General features: G+C 43.2%; 1 protein-coding gene across 3 annotated transcripts in view; it reads right to left on the bottom strand.

Moving 5' to 3' along the window:
* MPHOSPH9 (M-phase phosphoprotein 9) overlaps window positions 1-22,452 on the bottom strand; it is an 85,581-nt gene that overhangs the window by 60,728 nt on the left and 2,401 nt on the right. For 2 of the 3 annotated variants that reach the window (XM_050747872.1, XM_050747873.1), the window contains exons 2-5: window positions 12,936-13,025; window positions 11,312-11,826; window positions 7,981-8,104; window positions 3,083-3,173 (exon numbers count right to left, since the gene is read on the bottom strand). In XM_050747872.1, coding sequence (XP_050603829.1) covers window positions 3,083-3,173; window positions 7,981-8,104; window positions 11,312-11,826; window positions 12,936-13,025 — 820 coding nt within the window. Of the gene's footprint in view, window positions 1-3,082; window positions 3,174-7,980; window positions 8,105-11,311; window positions 11,827-12,935; window positions 13,026-16,994; window positions 17,149-21,385; window positions 21,648-22,452 lie in introns of all 3 variants that reach the window. The other variant, XR_007717640.1, reaches the window with a different exon arrangement.

Genomic DNA, 22,452 nt, shown 5'->3' on the forward strand with positions numbered 1-22,452 from the left:
AACCTTAAAATATATTTTAAAATAGACAATTTCTTTCTTTTTTTTTTTTTTTTTTGAGACAGGGCCTCGATCTGTCTCCCAGGCTGGAGTACAGTGGTACAATCACAGCTCACTACAGCCCCAACCTACCAAGCTCAAACCATCATTCCCCTTCAGCCTCCCAAGTAGCTGGGACTATAAGCTCACACCACCACACCCAGCTAATTTTTGTATTTTGTGTACAGACGAAGTTTTGCTATGTTGCCCAGGATGGTCTCAACCTCTTGGGGTCAAGTGATCTGCCCACCTTGGCTTCCCAAAGTGCTGGGATCACAGGTGTGAGCCACCACACCCAGCTGACAATTTCTTTGTGAGTAGTATAGACATATAGAATCAATGTAAATAATTCAGTAATTCAAATGTTTATTGACCACCTATAGTGCCAGGCTGGGGTGGCAGGAGGAGTGAGACAAGAAAAGTAAGTAAATCATGCAGTATATAGATGGTAAGCACTCTGATGAGATTTTAAAACAGGATAAAGGGGATATGTAGTGGGGGGTGGGGTAGGCAGGCACTAGTTTTGAATCAGGTGAACAGGGTTGGCTACTGAGAGGATAATTAAGAGGGCATCAGCCATTTCAGCCATGTATGAGGGAGCTCCCTCACACAGGGAGAAGAACATTTCAAGTATGGAAAACAGCCAATGCAAAAGTCCTAAAACATATCTGGGACATTTGAGCAGACAGTCTCCCTTCTCATCAAAGAAACAGACAGAGCACAGCCGGGCGCAGTGGCTCATGCCTGTAATCCCAGCACTCTGGGAGGCTGACACGGGCAGATTGCCTGAGGTCAGGAGTTCAAGACCAGCCTGACCACATGGACAAACTCCGTCTCTACTAAAAATACAAAATGAACTGGGTGTGGTGGTACGTGCCTGTAATCCCAGCTACTTGGGAGGCTAAAGGCTGAGGCAGGAGAATTGTTTGAACCCGGGAGGCAGAGGTTGCAGTGAGCCGGGATTACGCCATCGCACTCCAGCCCAGGCAACAAGAGCAAAACTCTGTCTCAAAAAAAAAAAAAAAGAAAGAAAGGGACAGGGTACAATCGCTAACCTGCAATGGTTCAACTCATTTTTTTTTTTTTTTACTTTATCATGGTGCAAAAGCAATATGCAGTCAGTAGAAACCATACTTTGAGTACCCGTATGACCATTCTGTTTTCACTCTCAGTATTCAATAAAGTATATGAAATAGTCAATACTTTATTATAAAATACTTTGTGTTAGATAACTTTGCCCAACTGTAGGCTAATGTAAGCGTTCTGAGCACATTTAATGTACACTAGGCTAAGTTATGATCTTTAATAAGCTAGGTGTACTAAACGCATTTTCACTTTTTTTTTTTCCTTGAGACAAGGTCTTGGTGTTGCCCAGGCTGGAGTGCAGTGGTGTGATCATGGCTCACTGCAGCCTTGACCTCCCAGACTCAAGCAATCTTCCCATCTCAGCTTTCCAAGTAGCTAGCACTACAGGTGCATCACCACCCCTGGCTAATGTTTTAACTCTTTTGTAGAGATGAGGTCTCAACTTGTTGCTCAAGCTGGTCTCAACCTCACGGCCTCAAGCAATCCTCACACCTTGGCCTCTCAAAGTGCTGGGATTACAGGCATGAGCCACTGTGCCCAGCCCATTTTCTTTTTTTTTTTTTTTTTTTTTTTGAGACGGAGTCTCGCTCTGTCGCCCGGGCTGGAGTGCAGTGGCCGGATCTCAGCTCACTGCAAGCTCCGCCTCCGGGGTTTACGCCATTCTCCTGCCTCAGCCTCCCAAGTAACTGGGATTACAGGCGCCCGCCATCTCGCCCGGCTAGTTTTTTGTATTTTTTAGTAGAGACGGGGTTTCACCGTGTTCGTCAGGATGGTCTTGATCTCCTGACCTCGTGATCCACCCGTCTCGGCCTCCCAAAGTGCTGGGATTACAGGCTTGAGCCACCGCGCCCGGCCTACCCAGCCCATTTTCAACTTATGATATTTTCAATTTATGGTGAGTTTATCAGGACATAACCCCACTGTAATTCAAGGAACAACTCAGTATAAAGTGAGGTCAAAGAGGTAACAGGGCTAGGTTGTTAGGCCCTGTGGGCCCCTGTAAGGACTCTGAACAACAGGGTTTGGAGCGGAGGAGTCACACGATGTGACTTAACTTTTCAGAGGATCACTTTTTCTACTATGTTGAGAACAGACTGAAGCGTGCAAGAGTGGAAGTGGGGAGGCTAGTTAAGAAGACAGCAGCAACCCAGGTGATAGATGAGAGGCCACTCTTAGGCTGGAAGCCGTGGAGGTGGTGAGAAGTGGTGGGATTCTAGAAAGTTTTGTAAGGCAAAGCTAATTCATCCTGATGAACTGGATGTGGGATATGGGGGGCGGGGAAAAAAGTCTGTATATAAAGCAATTAGATTGGAATAAGCTCACCATGGAGTGTAAAGGATGGCTCAGAGGGTTTGAATTTAATTCATTTTGAACTACCCAAAAAAGATTGATAATTTTTATAGCTGTTCAAAACAACTGCAAAAGTACTTCATTCTCTTTACAGATCTTGTAACATAAATTAAGACAAGAAAGGTGGTTGGGCGTGGTGGCTGAAGTCTGTAATCCCAGCACTTTGAGAAACTGAGGCAGGTGGATTGCTTGCACCCAGGAGTTCACAACCAGCTGAGGCAACACGGCGAAACCCTGTCTCTACAAAAAAATACAAAAAGTAGCTGGGATGGTGGTGCCGCCTGTTGTCCCAGCTATTCTTGGGAAGCTGAGGTGGGAGGATCACTTAAGCCCAGGAGGTTGAGGCTGCAGTGAGCTGTGATCACACCACTGCACCCCAGCCTGGGCAACAGAGTGAGACCCCGTCTCAAAAAACAAAACAAACAAAAGTAAGGCTGCTACCAGAGAACACCACAACACATAACATATTTACAAAACCATACTACTATACAGTATCATCCTAGAAGGAGACATGTAGGCAAGTTGTTTTCTAAAAATAATGCTCTAAAAAACTAAGTACCTTCCTCTGAGTGTAGCTTAGGTTAAAAAAATAAAAATTTAAGTATCATACCTGTTCCTGAATCAGACATCCAAGCATTTGGAGTTTCATCTGGTTTACTGAGGTAAAAAGCACGAGGATGTGTAGCAGCAGCAAAATCAGACTACAAGAAAGAAAACCACTGGTTGACAGCTAAAAGTCATTAGGCACCATCTGCTGACCCAAGGAATGAAAGCCAGGCATCAAACCAAGCGTAGAGAAACCTTCAAAGGGTTCACAAAGAAGAAAGCCTGGGCCAGGTGCGGTAGTTCACGCCTGTAATCCCAGCACTTTGGGAGGCCGAGGCGGGTGGATCACGAGGTCAAAAGTTCGAAACCAGTCTGGTCAAGATGATGAAACCCCCATCTCTACTAAAAATACAAAAATTAGCTGGGCACAGTAGTGGGTGCCTATAAGCCCAGCTACTCCGGAGGCTGAGGCACGAGAATCACTTGAACCCGGGAGGCAGAGGTCGCAGTGAGCTGAGATTGGGCCACTGCACTCTAGCCTGGGCAACAGAGCAAGACTCTGTCACAAAAAAAGAAAAAAGCCTGGTTTCCCCATGGTTACAAGAATGCTAACTAATAGGAATTCACTGTCAAATATTTTTTTTTTTGCCTGTGTAATTTACAAAAGTTTATTTCAGTTCTCTGTGGAGCTAGAAGGAGAAAAATGGGGGCAGGCATTATTTCGTGAGTTCAGACCTAAAATGTATTTATAATTTGCCATTTACTTCCAAAACAAATTTGAGGTGCCTAGAATTAAAGTCATTTAGTATAAAAATTAATTTAAAAGCTCTAACAATTCATTTTTATCATTATAATTACAATAAATCAGATTAACTCTAAAAATCATAAATCAATAATATGAGCCTTAAGTAGTAGACTTTCTATTTTTTTTTTTTTTTTTTGAGACGGAGTCTCGCTTTGTCGCCCAGGCTGGAGTGCAGTGGCGCGCTCTCGGCTCACTGCAAGCTCCGCCTCCCGGGTTCACGCCATTCTCCTGCCTCAGCCTCCGAGTAGCTGGGACTACAGGCACGCACCACCACACCCGGCTAATTTTTTGTATTTTTAGTAGAGACAGGTTTTCACCGTGTTAGCCAGGATGGTCTCAATCTCCTGACCTCGTGATCCGCCCGCCTCGGCCTCCCAAAGTGCTGGGATTACAGGCGGGAGCCACCGCGCCCGGCCTAGACTTCCTATATACAAACAATTGGTTACTAGTCCCTGCTTACTTATCAATCCTAGTAAAAATTCTGAGCAAATCAATCCTCACAACATCTCTGATACCGTCACAAGAAATGTTTCCAGAGACATGTGATGAGAATATTCCTATCGGAATTTATCTTATCAGGTCCTTCATCAAACTTTTAATTCCTGTAAAGAGTATGTAACCATCCATGAACCCACCGCCAAAGTAAAATCACACTGAGATAACACTACCTACCAAGAAGGGGGATTAACACATCAGCCTTATAAGGCACCACTTATTTTCTTTCTCATCAAGGAAGAAATTCCACCTGTTTCAATTTGTCTCACTACTTGAGACCAAGAGAAGGCCGGGTGCGGTGGCTCACGCCTGTAATCCCAACACTTTGGGAGGCTGAGGTGGGCAGATCACAAGGTCAGCAGATCAAGACCATCCTGGCTAACAGGGTGAAACCCCATCCCCACTAAAAATACAAAAAATTAGCCAGTCGTGATGGTGGGTGCCTGTAGTTCCAGCTACTTGGGAGGCTGAGACAGGAGAATGGCGTGAACCCGGGAGGTGGAACTTGCAGTGAGTCGAGATCACCCCACTGCACTCCAGCCTGGGTGACAGAGCGAGACTCCGTCAAAAAAAAAAAAAAAAAAATCAAGAAGGTGACTGGAAAAGTAAAAGTCCAAGTCAAACAATCCCAAGCAAGATATTTTGTCCTCGTCTGGATTCTGAGATGCAAATTCAGTGCACTCGGCTGCTGCACACACACAGTGGGCTGGCAGGGGCTTACCTTACAGAGCTGCCTGCTGCACTCTTCCAGGGAAACAAGGCATCCATTGAAGAAAACAGGCCTAGCTTTTAATTAAAAGTAAAAGTAGGGTGCAGTGAAAAGCCCTTCTAAAAATAAACCCTCTTAGCCCAAGAAGCCGGCCTAAGCTTAGCACAAGGACCTTAATGAGTTTTAGTAACCATATTAGCCCATCTGAAAAACCACCACCGCAGCCCCTCAGCCTGTGAAATGGGAAAGTCGAGTCTGTCCAAGACAAAGGACCAAGGAAACAAAGAGCAACTCAAGCCCTGGAAAACCCTTCTGCTAAACAATATGCAATTTCAAAATTACTTCAAAGGTGCTATTTACCCAAAATAAACTACCATTGAATAAAAAGAAAATTGGATAAGAGAATCCGGATAACAAGCATTCTCTGCTTTAGACTGAAACTGAAACCAATGAGAGAAGAAAAATAACTAAATGAAGAGGAAAGTTCTAACTTTTTTTTTTTTTTGAGACCGAGTCTCGCTCTGTCACCCAGGCTGGAGTGCAGTGGTGCGATCTCGGCTCACTGCAAGCTCCGCCTCCTGGGTTCACACCATTCTCCTGCCTCAGCCTCCCGAGCAGCTGGGATTACAGGCGCCCACCACACGCCCGGCTAATTTTTTGTATTTTTAGTAGAGACAGGGTTTCACCATGTTAGCCAGGATGGTCTCGATCTCCTGATCTCATGATCCACCCGCCTCGGCCTCCCAAAGTGCTGGGATTACAGGCATGAGCCACCGCACCTGGCCAGTTCTAACTTTTGTGAATCCAGAATCACGTAAGAAGTGCATTTCGGGGGTCGGGGGCATCTCTGATTCAACAACTACCATGAGTTCAAAATCATTTAGGGTTCAGAAATATCAAAGAAACTTGATTTCCCCTAGTAATTTAATACTGAATATTTCAATTACCCAAAAAAAGGAAAACTAAAACTTGTCCAGGAGCTGATCAAAGAAAGACTCAGAGGGAATCACTGCCTCCTCACTGCTTCCACTTTCTGCCCTATGATCGCAAGAGGTAGAAGATGTGAGCAGAAGAGTATTTCAAAGGCAGGGCCAGACCATGGGCAGCTGGTCTGATTCTCCACTGAATAGAGAAGGAAAATTAGGCAGTGGCCTAATTAACCAGCGGCTCCTAGACTCTACCGCACATTAGCATCACCTGATTAAAGTCCCAAAACACAGGTTAGCACCTAGGCTTGGAAGCCAGGAGAAGTAGAGTTTTAAATCTCCTCAGGTGAGTCTAATGTGCAGCAAAGGCAGAACCATGGGGCTACATGGCATATACTGAGCTACAATCACAAAGGACAGCGAGAACATCGGTGAACCCACCGAGTACATAACCACAAGGCCAAAGTTTATCAGAAGCAGAAGTCTGCACAAGAAGACCTATAATCTTAGCAAAAACAGAAGAAAAGAAACTACTGTGTATGAAAACATTCTCCCTTTATACCAATCTATCCCAATGAGAAAAAGCAAAATTTACCCATCTCCAAATGTTTTTCTGCTATCATACCGAACAAGGATACACCATCCTTGATGGCACAGAGAGTCAACAGAATAGAACTACCAACACAGTTCTAAACTAAAGGGCTTTTCTAAAATAGACCTACCAATTCAGTACTAAATTACTTTTCTAAAACAGAACACAGTGCTAAATGGCTTTTCTAAAATAGAACTAACTGGTAGCTCATGCCTGTAATCCCAGCATTTGGGAGGCTGAGGCGGGTGGATCACCTGAGATCAGGAGTTCTAGACCAGCCTGGCCAACATGGTGAAACCCCGTCTTTACTAAAAATACAAAAAAAATCAGTCGGGGGCCGGCGCGGTGGCTCACGCCTGTAATCCCAGCACTATGGGAGGCCGAGGCGGGAAAATCACAAGGTCAGGAGATCGAGACCACGGTGAAACCCTGTCTCTACTAAATATACAAAAAATTAGCAGGGCGCGGTGGCAGGCGCCTGTCGTCCCAGCTACTCGGGAGGCTGAGGCAGGAGAATGGCATGAACCCAGGAGGCGGAGCTTGCAGTGAGCCGAGATCGCGCCACTGCACTCCAGCCTGGGGGACAGAGCGAGACTCCGTCTCAAAAAAAAAAAAAAAATTAGTTGGGCATGGTGGCACCTGCCTGTAATCACAGCTACCCAGGAGGCTGAGGCAGGAGAATGGCGTGAACCCGGGAGGCAGAGCTTACAGTGAGCCGAGATCACACCACTGCACTCCAGCCTGGGGGACAGAGCAAGACTCCGTCTCAAAAAATAATAATAATAAAAAATAAAAAATTAAAATTAAAAAAAAGTTTATTTTAAACAATTAAATGGGTTACTCTCTGGCTAAATGTAAACATTTGCAGTACAAAGAGAAATAGGACCTTTGCAAATGATTCATTTTCATAATATTTTATCCTTTATTAGCCTTGATTTCCAGCCTACTAAAGAAGAAACACTTACAGCAAATCATTATTTCTAATCCTCTGAAACACCAAAAGAAAGATGTATAAACGGGCTGGGCACAGTGGCTCATGCCTGTAATCCCTGCACTTTGGGAGGCCAAGGTGGGTGGATCACCTGAGGTCAGGAGTTCAAGACCAGCCTGGCCAACATGGTGAAACCCCGTCTCTACTAAAAATACAAAACTTGGCCAGGCATGGTGGCGCACGCCTGTAATCCCAGGTACTCAGGGAGATGAGACAGGAGAATCGCTTCAACCGGGGAGGCGGAAGTTGAAGTTAGCCGAGATCACGCCATTGCACTCCAGCCTGGGCCACAAGAGTGAAACTCCATCTCAAAAAAAAAAAAATGTATAAATGAACAAATTAACAATATAAAAGAAAGGGCATGAGAATTTTGTTTATGAGCATGTACTAAACCCACACAATCATCAGTACTGGAGCCCGCAGGGAAAGCGATTTGTCACCTACTTTCTCAATTGGTGTCTTCTTGCTTTGCGCATTTCCTTGTTGAGATCTTAAACCTCCATCTTCTACATGTGCTCTCTTTGGTTGGTTCTGCTTCAGTTTTTGTGCCCATGATGTTACAGCATTACTATTTAAGAAGAGAAAACCAAAATTACATTTTTTTGGTTTTGAGACAGAGTCTTGCTATGTCACCCAGGCTGGAGTACAGTGGCGCAATCTCAGCTCACTGCAACCTCCATCTTCTAGGTTCAAGCAATTCTCGTGCCTCAGTCTCCTGACTGAATAGCTAGGAATACAGACACACCACCACACCCAGCTAATTTTTGTATTTTTACTAGAGATGGGGTTTCACCATGTTGGTCAGACTGGTCTCAAACTCCTGACCTCTGCCTGCCTCAGTCTCCCAAAGTAATGGGATGACAGGCATGAGCCACCACACTGGGTTCCAAAATTACTTCTTTAGATACTGTACTTCATATATAAAGCTAACCACCAGTTGCTTTCAGTTGTTTTTCTTTTTTTTTTTTAAATAGAGACCCTCTCTAACACCCAGGCTAGAATGCAGTGGCAGTCGTGCAATCACAGCTCACTGCAGCCTGACCTTCCTCAGCTCAGGTGATCCTCCCACCTCAGCCTCCTGAGTAGCTGGGACCACAGGTGGGCACCACCATACCCAGCTAATTTTTTCTATTTTTTTTTTTGTAGAGACAAGGTCTTGCCATGTTGCCCAGGCTGATCTCGAACTCCTGGGCTCAAGTGATCCACACGTCTCAGTCTCCCAAAGTGCTGGGATTACAAGTGTGAGCCACTTGCCCAGTCAGTTGTTTTTTCTAATAGTGGTAAGATAATGAATTTTTATTAATTCACCTACATCACTTTTTCAATTTCTTATTATCAAAGGCAAAGTAAACAAAAAGACTAACAGTGACTGGCCGGACGCAGTGGCTCACGTCTGTAATCCTAGCACTTTGGGAGGCTGAGGCGGGTGGATCATGAGGTCAGGAGATCGAGACCATCCTGGCTAACACGGTGAAACCCCGTCTCTACTAAAAGCTACTCAGGAGGCTGAGGCAGGAGAATGGCGTGAACCCGGGAGGCAGAGCTTGCAGTGAGCTGAGATCACACCACTGTACTCCAGCCTGGGCAACAGAGTGAGACTCCGTCTCAAAAAAAAAAAAAATACTAACAGTGACTAATAATACACAAAGTCGGCTGGGCGCGGTGGCTCAAGCCTGTAATCCCAGCACTTTGGGAGGCCGAGACGGACGGATCACGAGGTCAGGAGATCGAGACCATCCTGGCTAACACGGTGAAACCCCATCTCTACTAAAAAATACAAAAAACTAGCCGGGCGTGGTGGCGGGCGCCTGTAGTCCCACCTACTTGGGAGGCTGAGGCAGGAGAATGGCATAAACTCAGGAGGCAGAGCTTGCAGTCAGCTGAGATCCGGCCACTGCACTCCAGCCTGGGTGACAGAGCGAGACTCCGTCTCAAAAAAAAAAAAGAAAAAAAAATAATAATACACAAAGTCTGTAGCCATAGACTAGAACAAAAACCACCACATTTGCCTTTCCAAGTGCTAAATGTATCTCTACAATGAAAGTGTATTTGTTGGCATAAACCAATCATTATACTTGAACATACATAAGATTTGTGTTGCTTTAGATGACACAATTCAGGGATATGAAACTAAAAATTTGGGATAAATTATGAAAGTTTTAAGGATTGTTTTACAAACATTCAGCCAGTTTACCAAAAAGCCTCCTTTGTCATGAAATGTCATTAAATTTATAAAAATTCTTCTTATACATAAAAAAATTCAGGTCGGGCACAGTGGTTCACACCTATAATCCCAGCACTTTGGGAGGCCAAGGTGGGCAGATCACTTGAGGTCAGGAGTTCGAGACCAGCCTGGCCAACACGGGAAAACCCGGTCTCTACTAAAAATACAAAAATTAGCTGGACGTGGTGGTACATGCCTGTAGTCCCAGCTACTCAGGAGGCTGAGGCAGGAAAATCACACGAACCTAGGAGGTAGAGGTTGCAGTGAGCTACAATCGTACCACTGCACTCCAGCCTGAGTGACAAAGTGAGACTCCGTCTTAAAAAATAAATAAATAAAAACAAAACAAAAGAAACAAACAAAAACATTCAGCAGGATACAGACTAGAAAAAATAAAATAAAAAACATAAAACTGGGGCCAGGCGCAGTGGCTTACACCGTAATCCCAGCACTTTGGGAGGCCGAGGTGGGCAGATCACCTGAGGTCAGGACACAGACCAGCCTGCCCAACATAGTGGAACTATGTCTCTACTAAAAATACAAAAACTAGCAGGTGTGGTGGCCCGCACCTGTAGTCCCAGCTACTCAGGAGGCTTAAGGCAGGAGTATCACTTGAACCAGGGAGGCAGAGGTTGCAGTGAGTTGAGACTGCGCCACTACACTCCAGCCTGGGAGACAGAGCAAGACTCCATCTCAAAAAAAAAAAAAAAACATAAAATTGGGTAACCCCGTATATAATTTTCAGTTTCAGCTAGACATGATAACATAGCATGCACTCATAGTCCTAGCTACTCAGGAGGATCACTTGAGCCCAGGAATTCTAGGCTGCAGTGAGCTATAATTGCACCACTGCACACCAGCTTGGACAACAAAGTAAGACCCCCACCTTTAAAAAAAAAAAATTATTCAAATTACATGAACATGTGTGACAAACTTCCACTATTGATACAGTCCTGTCTGCTAAAAATATCTTTTCTATTTTCTGGCAAAGTTTCCGACCTCAAGAGTTTAGCAATCTTACAACATTACAGATGGGAAGAAAGTCAGTGTCATTAGAATCTAGTGTGGTGTGGGCCAGGCGCGGTGGCTCAAGCCTGTAATCCCAGCACTTTGGGAGGCTGAGACGGGTGGATCACGAGGTCAGGAGATCGAGACCATCCTGGCTAACACAGTGAAACCCCGTCTCTACTAAAAAATACAAAAATGAGCCGGGCGAGGTGGCAGGCGCCTGTAGTCCCAGCTACTCGGGAGGGTGAGGCAGGAGAATGGCGTAAACCCGGGAGGCAGAGCTTGCAGTGAGCTGAGATCCGGCCACTGCACTCCAGCCTGGGCAACAGAGCGAGACTGCGTCTCAAAAAAAAAAAAAAAAAAAAAAAAAAAAAAAAAAAAAAGAATATAGTGTGGTGTGATTTGTTTATTTCAATTTTCTACAGGCAACAAACTGATAAATGTTCAAATACATCCCATTCTATTATAGTCCATTAAAAGGAACTTTATTTACTAGATTCTAAATGTAATAAACTCCCTTCGAATGATGGAAATTCTACTTACCTATTTGTTTTCCCACTGTATACTTCAGAAACCTTATTTTCACCAAGAAAATTATGTTCAAATTCACCAGGAAAAATGGATACATCTTCCTTTAAAGACGCACAGCACTCTTCAGGAGTCTGTATATAAAAACTCTCATTTTTCACACCATCTACAAGTGAATCGGCTGGCACCGCAGGTGCTACATACTGTCCTTTGGGAACATCTACGTGCTCCATGAACTCCTTAGGGTCGTTAGATTTGTACGGATTTAAATCTGAGATACAAAAGGTGCCATATCCACTGCTTACTGAGCTACTATCCACATTGCAATCTGGTTGTGACGTGGACATTTCTTGCTGTATTTCAGGTTCTGTGGATTCAGGATAATGGATAACAGATTCATTTCTCTCACTGCTTTCAGAAAAAAAACCCATTTGACTTTCCGAAGATACTTGTTTGTTTGAAGAATTTCCTTCACAGGAAGCACTACTAGTCTGTAATTTGACTAAATTTTTTATCTCCTCCTGTATATGCTGGAAATAAAAAGTTAGATTTGGGTAAGAAAGTATATTAAACATCATATTTTTATGACTGTTACAAGAATATCATGTTTCAAAATATGATGAAATATCATTCTAAAAAAATGTGATGCTTTATCTTTAGTTTATAAACAAAATTGAGGCTGGTGGCCAGGCACGGTGGCTCACGCCTGCAATCCCAACACTTTGGGAGGGCAAGGTGGGCAGATCACAAGGTCAGGAGCTCAAGACCAGCCTGGCCAACATGGTGAAACTCTGACTCTACTAAAAATTAGCCAGACATGGTGGTGCACATCTGTAATTCCAGCTACTCAGGAGACTGAGGCAGGAGAATTTCTTGAATCCAGGAGGTAGAGGTTGCAGTCAGCTAAAATCGTGTCACTGCACGCCAGCCTGGGTGACAGAGTGAGACCTTGTCTCAAAAAAAAAAAATTGATATAACATATTGTTTTTTCTTACAAATATAAAAAAGGACGCTGGGCGTGGTGGCTCATGCCTGTAATCCCAGCACTTTGGGAGGCCGAGGCAGGCAGATCACGAGGTCAGGAGTTCAAGATCAGCCTGGCCAACATGATGAAACCCTGTCTCTAATAAAAATACAAAAATTAGCAAGTTATGGTGGCACACACCTGTATTCCCAGCTACTCAGGAGGCTGGGGCAAGAGAATTGCTTGAACCTGGGAGGTGGAGGTTGCAGTGAGCCAAGACCGTGCCATTGCACTCCAGCCTGGGCAACAGAGTGAGACTTCATCTCAAAAAAAAAAAATAAAAATAAAATTTAAAAAGTGCCAGGCAGGAGGCCGAGGCGGGTGGATTACCTGAGGTCAGGAGTTCGAGAGCAGCCTGGTAAACATGGCAAAACCCTGTCTCTACTAAAAATAGCTAAATTAGCCAGGCGTGTTGGCGGGGTGCCTGTAATCTCACCTACTCGGGATGCTGAGGCAGGAGAATGGCTTGAACCCAGGAGGCAGAGGTTGTAGCAAGCTGAGATCATGCCACTGCACTCCAACCTGGGCGACAAGAGTGAGACTCCATTTCTATATGTGTTGTGTATGTATATGTATATGTATATAAAAAAGGAATCAATGTAAATAACAACTTACTTGAATTTGGTTGTGGAACTGCTCCTGCTGGGCAACTATCTGTTCTTGGCATTGTTTTTCCACCAAATTGAATAGCTGTAACCACCTGGTCTATTAAATTATAAAATATGTTAGTTAAAAATAATTTTTTGACTTAACATTTCACAGAACTATTCCTCCAGTGTAAAAGAGCACTTTTTAGGTCATGATCCATCCCGAATCCCAAGAGCCATCAGCACTCTCATAGCTGGAGTATGCCAGCACGTCACACCAAGGGAGCAGGGAGTTCTACAGAAGGCTACATTCAGCCTCAAGGCTGGGAGACTTTCAGCCACAGACCATATGCAGCAATACACAACAGCAGGAAGTGGCTATGAAAACTACCTGCCTGTGTAAAGCCTTTCAGCATCTTTCCACTCCTAAGCTCTCCTTAGATGGCTCTGCACTGTCTGGCTCCTGCGCACCTCCCCACTTCATCCCAGCCCTCTGTCCCTTGCTGGCTGCACACCTGTTCTTGAGCGTGCCACAATTGTCTCCCACCTCACAGCTGAGCACCTGCTGTGCCCGCCACCTGGCAAGCTCTTGCTCAGCTCTCACCATGGCAGCTGTCTTCCCATCCTGACTGCTGTCTTCCCACCCTGACTACTGTCTTCCCACCCTGACTGCTGTCTTCCCACCCTGCAATTTCAGCCTAACTGTCATCTTCTCAAACCATCCTAACAGTTCCTTTCTTTCTTATCATCCTATGTATTTCCTTCATAGCATTTGCCACATCAGAAAGTCTCTTAATTGTTCACTTTGTGAACTCTGTCTCCTACCCCTGCCCCACTCTAACTCCAAGCTCTCCACTAAAAACTTGTGGGGTCCTGGACAAATTTATTTGTACCTCAGTTTCCTACTTTATAAAATGGGAATAACAACATCTCATAGGTGGCTAAGAGGATTAAGTTTTATTTATTTATTTTTTGAGACGGGGTCTCTCGCTCTCTCGCCCAAGCTGGAGCGCAGTGGCATGATCTGGGCTCACTGCAACCTCCGCCTCCCGAGTTCAAGCAATTCTCGTGCCTCAGCCTCCCAAGTAGCTGAGATGACAGGCATGTGTCACCATGTTTGGCTAATTTTTATTTTTTTCAGTAGAGACACGGTTTTACCATGTTGGCCAGGCTGTTCTCGAACTCCTGACCTCAACTGATCCATCTGCCTCAGTCTCCTGAAGTGCTGCGATTACAGGCCTAAGTTTTAAATTTAAATATGATGCAGTGATCTCAATGGGGAAGCAACTCCATGTTGGAAATCTGTAAGGTCACAGTCATGACAAAGCTGGGGGGACATCACTGGCATTTAGTGGGCAGGGTCCAGGCATGCAGATCATAGGGCAGTCCCCCACGACGAAGAATTGTCCTGTGTCCATTTTATATTACAAAACAATAAATATTTTGCACATTATTCATAACATCAAAACAAACTTGTTTCAAAATCTCATGAGAAGTTCGTCACCCTTTCAGAAAAGCATGTTACCAGTGGAGGTGCTGTATACAATACCTGGATCATCAACACACCATAGCTACATCGATCTGTGTTCAGCTGCTGAATTCACAGTGAGTCTACATACAGGTAAACATGACTACTTCATTATGTCTTCTAATGAACATGTGCCTCACATGGATATATCCAAATACATGTTACTGATTTTTTAAAGTGGGTACAGGTGGGTTATTTTACCTATGAATTTCATTTTAGGATAATATAAATTGATGTTATTTTGAAAGCTGTTATAAAAAGAGAGCTCAGAGGCTGGGCACAGTGACTCATGCCTGTAATTCCAGCACTTTGGGAGGCCAAGGTGGGTGGATCATTTGAGTTCACGAGTTCAAGACTAACCTGGGCAACATAGCAAAACCTTGTCTCAACAAAAAATACAAAAATTAGCTGGGCATGGTGGTATGCACCTGTAGTCCCATCTACTTGGGAGGCTGACGTGGGAGGATGGCTTGAGCCCAAGAAGTTGAAGATGCAGTGAACAGAGGTTGTGCCACTGCACTCCAGCCTGGGTGACAGAGTGAGACCCTATTTAAAAAAAATAAAAAAGAGAGAGAATGAAAGAGGAGAAAAAGAAACAAAGAGAAGGGAGGAAGGGAGGGAGGGAAGGAAGGAGGAGGGAGATGGGAGGGAAGGGAGGGGAGAGGTATGGAGGGGAATATATTCTGATTCTGACTTAAGATGCTGATGTCAAAAAAAAATGTTGATTTCAAATTGTTAAAAGTAACAATTTCTAGTTAAACACAAATTTTCCAGAAGTTAAACTACATTATGGCAATGCCTCCTTTGTCCTAAAGCATGTTAATTCAGGTATCAAAAGCTAATGAGGGCCAGCCATGGTGGCTTATGCCTGTAATCCCAGCACTTTGGGAAGCCAAGGTAGGAAGATTACCTCAGGTCAGGAGTTCGAGACCAGCCTGGCCAACATGGCAAAACCCCTTCTCTACTAAAAATATAAAAATTAGGTGGGCATGGTGGCACTCGCCTGTGATCTCCGCTACTCGAGAGACTGAGGCAGGAGAATCACTTGAACCTGGGAGACAGTGGTTGCTATGAGCCAAGATCGCACCATGGCACTCCAGCCTGGGCAACAGAGCGAGACTCTGTCTCAAAAACAAACAAACAAAAAGCTAATGAGTAGATACATTAGGGGAAACATTTAATATATTTAATAAAACATTCCATTTTTAATTGCATTTGTATGGGCATTTTTAAAGGTCTTTCACATTAGTACATACTGATTATTATATGCAAACAAGCATAAAGTATAAAAACTGAAAACTCAATTTTTTTAAGCATATAGTAATACTTTCTTATAATTCCAATAATTATGGATAATGGATATAAATAATTATACTTAGCAGTTGCTGCTATTGAATTCTTAAACCAGGTAATCTTTCATTTCGCTTACTCTACTTGCTAAAAAATAACACAAATTATGCTTTTAAAAGTATAATTAATGTTTAAAATAAGATCTAGTGCTTTCTAAGAATTAATAATGGTTTATACATTTCTATTAAAAACTATCAAATCAGCCTTAAGAAAGTCTATCTTGAGCATTATTCTATGAAACAAAATTTATATGTAAGGTTTTTTGTGTTTTTTTTTTTACTGAGGGGGTCTAGTTATGTTGCCCAAGCAGGTCACAAACTCCTGGGCTCAAGCTATCTACCTCCGCCTCCTTAAGTGCTGGGATTACAGGTTCTCTATTTTTATATATAGAGAGAGACAGGGTCTCAGTCTGTCACCTAGGCTGCAGTGTAGTGCTGTGATCATAGCTCACTGCAACCCTGACCTCCTGGGTTCAAGTGATCCTCCCACATCAGCCTCCCAAGTAGCTACGACTACAGATCCCATGCCACCATGCCCAGCTAATTTATGTATGTATTTATATTTGCAGAGACAGGGTCTTGCTATCTTGCCCAGGCTAGTCTCAAACTCCTGGCCTCAACCAAACCTCCCACCTTGGCCGCCTAAAGTGAAAGGATTATAGGCGTGAGCCACTGTGCTCGGCCATGTAAGTATTCTTTTAACTGTCACATTTTTATATCACAGTTTAACCTATGAGCCAAAGAAAGAACCACTGATCTGAAAACAATATAATGGAATGTATCACAGCTGAATATGGTAAGGTACTAAATAGAAGCTTCAATTTATAATTAGAACATTGAAAATATTTCAAAGTAGATTTAGGTTTTTTAAAATGATGACAATTCCATATAAGTTACTGACAACATTACAATTAGTAACAATTTTAATAATTTTGGGATTCTCAGGTCTCTGAATGAAGACAATGTTTTAGTTCATATTTAATATACAAATTAGAATGTCTAATCAGTAATATATTGTTAAAAAATACTTTTGATCACCTTTTTCCCATTCATTCAATATCATTCCTAAATTAATATACTTGACCACTTTAGCATTAACTTAAAAGTGTCATGCTCTTCAGGACATAAATTTCTAATAATTTAGAGTTTAGTAGAGGTATGTTTTAATATAATTATCTTAAAATTACAAAAATAAAACAAAATTAGATACCTCACAGCTTTTCCAAAGTTCCGAATCAGTCTTTCCACTGTTTTGTAGCTCTTGCATTAAAGAAGTTAGGACTTCAACTGTACCTTGAATTACAGATGGTCTGGTCTTCCCTGAGAAAGAGGATACCCCATTTGTACTAAGGTGGGGACTACTTCTGTTGAAACATAAATAATTCAAATGGTTTTCTTCACTCTATCAAAGTGTTGAATAATTCAGCAGTTCAAGATTTAGCAGAGCAGTACAAAACCACTGATATTTAATCCTTCTAATGGCACCTCATTTGTTGAAAATCTGATCACAAGTTGGTTCACAAAAGGAAAAGGGCAGTAAAAAGACCGCACTGTATTCTTTTTAAGAACACAACAGAAAGACCTTCTCCAGAAGTGAGAGAACACTCCAAAGGATCAGCAGAAAATAAAAAAAGTCTGTGCTAAACAATAAGATTAATTTCCAGCTTCTCTGATCTCCCCTATTCCAGAGGATTATTTCCCCCAACTTTAAGAACAGCCCTTCATTGTGCAGTGGGGATTCTTTCTCCACTGCCCCAAATGACAGTCAAATCTTGTTCACTGGATACCCATAATTTGGTATGATAAGCTGATGCCTATCTCGGCACTATCTCTGAATAAAAGTTGTGCCAAGCAAATTAGCAGCAAGTATTCAGGACTTACTTAGCCTACTCAGTGTGTAAAACAGCACTGATTCTTTCCAGGAGTACTGCTTTTCCAAACTTCAAGTAAGTTATTTTGGATTTGTTTTATAAACACACAATATATTTCAGGTCATTAAAATGTACTTAAAATCTAGTCACAAAAAGATCATTTTCATTTATTTACTGCTTGATATCCTCCTTTCTTTCACAAAGAGTTTGTTTTAAAAATAAATAAATAGGCCGGGCGCGGTGGCTCAAGCCTGTAATCCCAGCACTTTGGGAGGCCGAGACGGGCGGATCACGAGGTCAGGAGATCGAGACCATCCTGGCTAACACCGTGAAACCCCGTCTCTACTAAAAATACAAAAAACGAGCCGGGCGAGGTGGCGGGCGCCTGTAGTCCCAGCTACTCAGGAGGCTGAGGCAGGAGAATGGCGTAAACCCGGGAGGCGGAGCTTGCAGTGAGCTGAGATCCGGCCACTGCACTCCAGCCCAGGCTACAGAACAAGACTCCGTCTCAAAAAAAAAATAAATAAATAAATAAATAAATAAATAAAAATAACAGTAAAATAATAGTTAGGACCAGTGAAAATATTACTAAAAATTCAAAGGAGGCCAGGCGCAGTGGCTCACGCCTGTAATCCCAGCAGTTTGGGAGGCCGAGGTGGGCGGATCACAAGCTCAGGAAATCGAGACCATCCTGGCCAACATGGTGAAACCCCATCTCTACTAAAATACAAAAAATTAGCCGGGTGTGGTGGTGCACGCCTGCAGTCCCAGTAATCAGGAGGCTGAGGCAGGGGAATCGCTTGAACCCAGGAGGCGCAGACTGCAGTGAGCTGAGATCGTGCCACTGCACTCCAGCCTAGCGACAGAGCAAGACTCCCGTCTCAAAAAAAAAAAAAAAAAAAAATTGAAAGGGAAGAACATATGTTATCAGTAAAGGGTTTTACATAGCTGTAATAATCGAGTTTAAATGTGGCCAATTTACCTGCCAGTCACAATGAAAAGGGAGACAAGTTTAATTGCCTAATTTTCACTAGCAAGGCACAGCTTCCTCCACCCAAATCAAACACTGTTCTCACAGGAATTTCTTCTAGAAGTGTACTTCAAAGGGACCACCAAGTAATGCAAGAACCAAAATGCGAGGCCAACTTTCAGCAAGTGCATATAGATTACTGTAGGACTATTCCCCGTGCCTTTTAAAATGTACTTTCTCGGCCGGGCGCGGTGGCTCAAGCCTGTAATCCCAGCACTTTGGGAGGCCGAGACGGGCGGAACACGAGGTCAGGAGATCGAGACCATCCTGGCTAACACAGTGAAACCCCGTCTCTACTAAAAAATACAAAAAAATAGCCGGGCGAGGTGGCGGGCGCCTGTAGTCGCAGCTACTCGGGAGGCTGAGGCAGGAGAATGGCGCAAACCCGGGAGGCGGAGCTTGCAGTGAGCTGAGATCCAGCCACTGCACTCCAGCCTGGGCGACAGAGCCAGACTCCGTCTCAAAAAAAAAAAAAAAAAAAAAAACTTTCTCGTTTTACTTCACATATTCCTCTGTTTTTTACAACTCCCCATCCCCATTGTTTTATATACCCATGTAAGCGGCCTTAAATTCCTCCTGAAAAGGGCAGAGAATTAACAATTTTTTAAGTAATGTATTTATTTATAATTATAATACACAATTTCTTCAAGACCTACTGTGTTTAAAGTTCCTTGCCCCGGGCCGGGCGCGGTGGCTCACGCCTGTAATCCCAGCACTTTGGGAGGCCGAGGCGGGCGGATCACAAGGTCAGGAGATCGAGACCACGGTGAAACCCCGTCTCTACTAAAAATACAAAAAATTAGCCGGGCGCGGTTGTGGGCGCCTGTAGTCCCAGCTACTCGGGAGGCTGAGGCAGGAGAATGGCGTGAACCTGGGAGGCGGAGCTTGCAGTGAGCCGAGATCACGCCACTGCACTCCAGCCTGGGCGACAGAGCGAGACTCCGTCTCAAAAAAAAAAAAAAAAAAAAAAAAAAAAAAAGTTCCTTGCCCCTTTACCAGTAAGGCCCCAAAACCGCTGTTTTCCTTTCTTCTACATGCTGTTTATAGATGCTCTCCTCTCTTAACAGTCCTTGCCTCTTTGCTGTTTCTACACTACTATAAATTTAGAAACCCAATAACCAAGCTTGTCAGACTATGTGCAAATTGAAAGTAAACAGGCTGATGAAAAACAAACCATGATCTGTGTTAAGACCATTAAAAAATAAAAACAAACCAATCATAGGATAGCTTAAAAATAAAATGCGCCGGGCGCGGTTGCTCAAGCCAGTAATCCCAGCACTTTGGGAGGCCGAGACGGGCGGATCACGAGGTCAGGAGATCGAGACCATCCTGGCCAACACAGTGAAACCCCGTCTCTACTAAAAATACAAAAAATTAGCCAGGCAAGGTGGCGGGCGCCTGTAGTCCCAGCTACTCGAGAGGCTGAGGCAGGAGAATGGCATGAACCCGGGAGGCGGAGCTTGCAGCGAGCTGAGATAGAGCCACTGCACTCAGGCCTGGGTAACAGAGCGAGACTCTGTCTCAAAAAAAAATAAAAAAAAAAATAAAATGCATTTAAAAAAAATAAATAAAATGCATAAAACACACTTTGATAACATCTATTTAGTCCACTATTTTGTCTACTTAGAGTCTGGTTTTGTCTTAACTTCCTAATACTCAACTTTAATTGCTGCTTCCCACATTGGTGAAGTATTTCTGCAACATAAAACATCATTTGTCTCAATTATTTAAAAATGTAGAAATAATATTTAGGCAACTAAATGTTAAAGATATGCTTGTAATTTACAAAAACAAACAAAAAAGTGTAAAGGAAAGTAAAACATGCAAAACAAGTTCTTTTTCAGAATGCTTTCCATGCAAAAGTACGTATCTCTGGGAGAAATGAAAAACATGAAAATACTAAACCTACTCCTGACTTAAACAACTGTCCTTGAACATTCTTTCTTTTTTTTTTTTTTTTTTTTTTTTGAGACGGAGTCTCACTCTGTTGCCCAGGCTGGAGTGCAGTGGCGCCATCTCAGTTCACTGCAAGCTCCGCCTCCCAGGATCACGCCATCCTCCTGCCTCAGCCTGCCGAGTAGCTGGGACTACAGGCTCCCACCACCACGCCCAGCTAATTTTTTTTTTTTTTTGTATTTTTAGTAGAGATGGGGTTTCACCATGTTAGCCAGGATGGTCTCGATCTCCTGACCTTGTGACCCGCCCACCTTGGCCTCCCAAAGTGCTGGGACTACAGGCGTGAGCCACTGCGCCTAGCCTCTTTTTTGTTTGTTTGTTTTTAAGACGGAGTCTTGCTCTGTTGCCCAGGTTGGAGTGCAGTGGTGCAATCTTGGCTCATTGCAACCTCTGCCTCCCAGGTTCCAGCAATTCTCCTGCCTCAGCCTCCCGAGTAGCTGGAACTACAGGCACACGCCACCACACCTGGCTAATTTTTGTATTTTTAGTAGAGACCAGGTTTCACCATGTTAGCCAGGCTCGTCTCCAACTCCTGGTCTCAGGTGATCCACCCGCCTCAGCCTCCCAAGGTGCTGGGATTACAGGCATGAGTTACCGCGCCCAGCCTCCCTGAACATTCTTGACAGGTTAAAAAATAATAATAATAATTCAAATCAGTAACTCTGACACTATTTGGATAAACTGGTAAATGTATGCAAATAAGGTTATTCTGATTTGTTACATTTTCTAAAATCCCATTCTTACCTATCAGTATTTAAGTTCAGTCCAAGAGAATGCAGAGAATTTTTATCAGATTCTACAGAAGATGAAGTTTTGTGTAAGGTTTTCACCAAGTCAAACTCTTCCATAGTGTAAAGAAATTGTTATATTCTCTTATTTGAAAATAAAGGTTCTTGGACTGTTTGAGGAAAGTGAATCCGTGTCATCTTCAGAGGCTTCATCGTCTACTGGCATTTTCAGTGGCTAACATTCAGAACTGTGAAATATCCTAAACTTCCAAGAGAGTCTGAAAATGAATGGGGGAAAAGAAACTACTATAAAAAGCCACTAAACCTAGCAACTGCTTTTACATAACTTTGGAAACCTTAACTTCTTTCATGCAGATCTCCATTAAGGATAGCAACAGTATTCATAATAATCAAAATGTAGAAACCACCCAAATGTCCATCAGTGGCTAAACGGATAAACGAATGAAGCATATCCATAGAACAGGCTAGGATTCAGCCATAAAAAGACATATGCTACAACACAGATGAACACTAAAGCTACTATGCTAAGTAAAAAAAGCCAATCACAAAAGACCACAGACTATATGATTTCATTGATATGAAATATCTTGAATTGGCAAATTTATAGACAAATGGCTGCCAGGAGCTGGAGGAAGGAGAGAATGTGAGTGAGTGCAGTTGGTATGGAGTTTCCTTTGGGGTGATAAAAAATTCCGGAATTAGTGATGATGGCTGGACAACCTTGTGAACTAAAAACCACTGAATTGTACACTTTTAAAAGGCTGAATTTTATAGTATATGAATTATGTATTATGTATCTCAATTAAAAATCTACATCAAGGATTATTTGCAAAAGTAGCATCACCTTTTTCAGGTAATATTTCAGATTTTTATATGTTTAATAATCAACGTTCTGTTTTTTAGAGACAGCATCTTGCTACATTGCCCAGGCTGGTCTACAAGTCCTGGCCTCAAGCGCTCAGCCTTCCGAGCAGGGGGGATTACAGTGCAAACCATTTTGCCAGGCTTTACAATGAAGGTTCTAGATACAATTCTATTATGTAACAATTGGAATACTTGCAT

Source organism: Macaca thibetana, chromosome 11, assembly GCF_024542745.1.
Source record: "Macaca thibetana thibetana isolate TM-01 chromosome 11, ASM2454274v1, whole genome shotgun sequence".
In the NCBI taxonomy this organism is placed as follows: Eukaryota; Metazoa; Chordata; class Mammalia; order Primates; family Cercopithecidae; genus Macaca; species Macaca thibetana.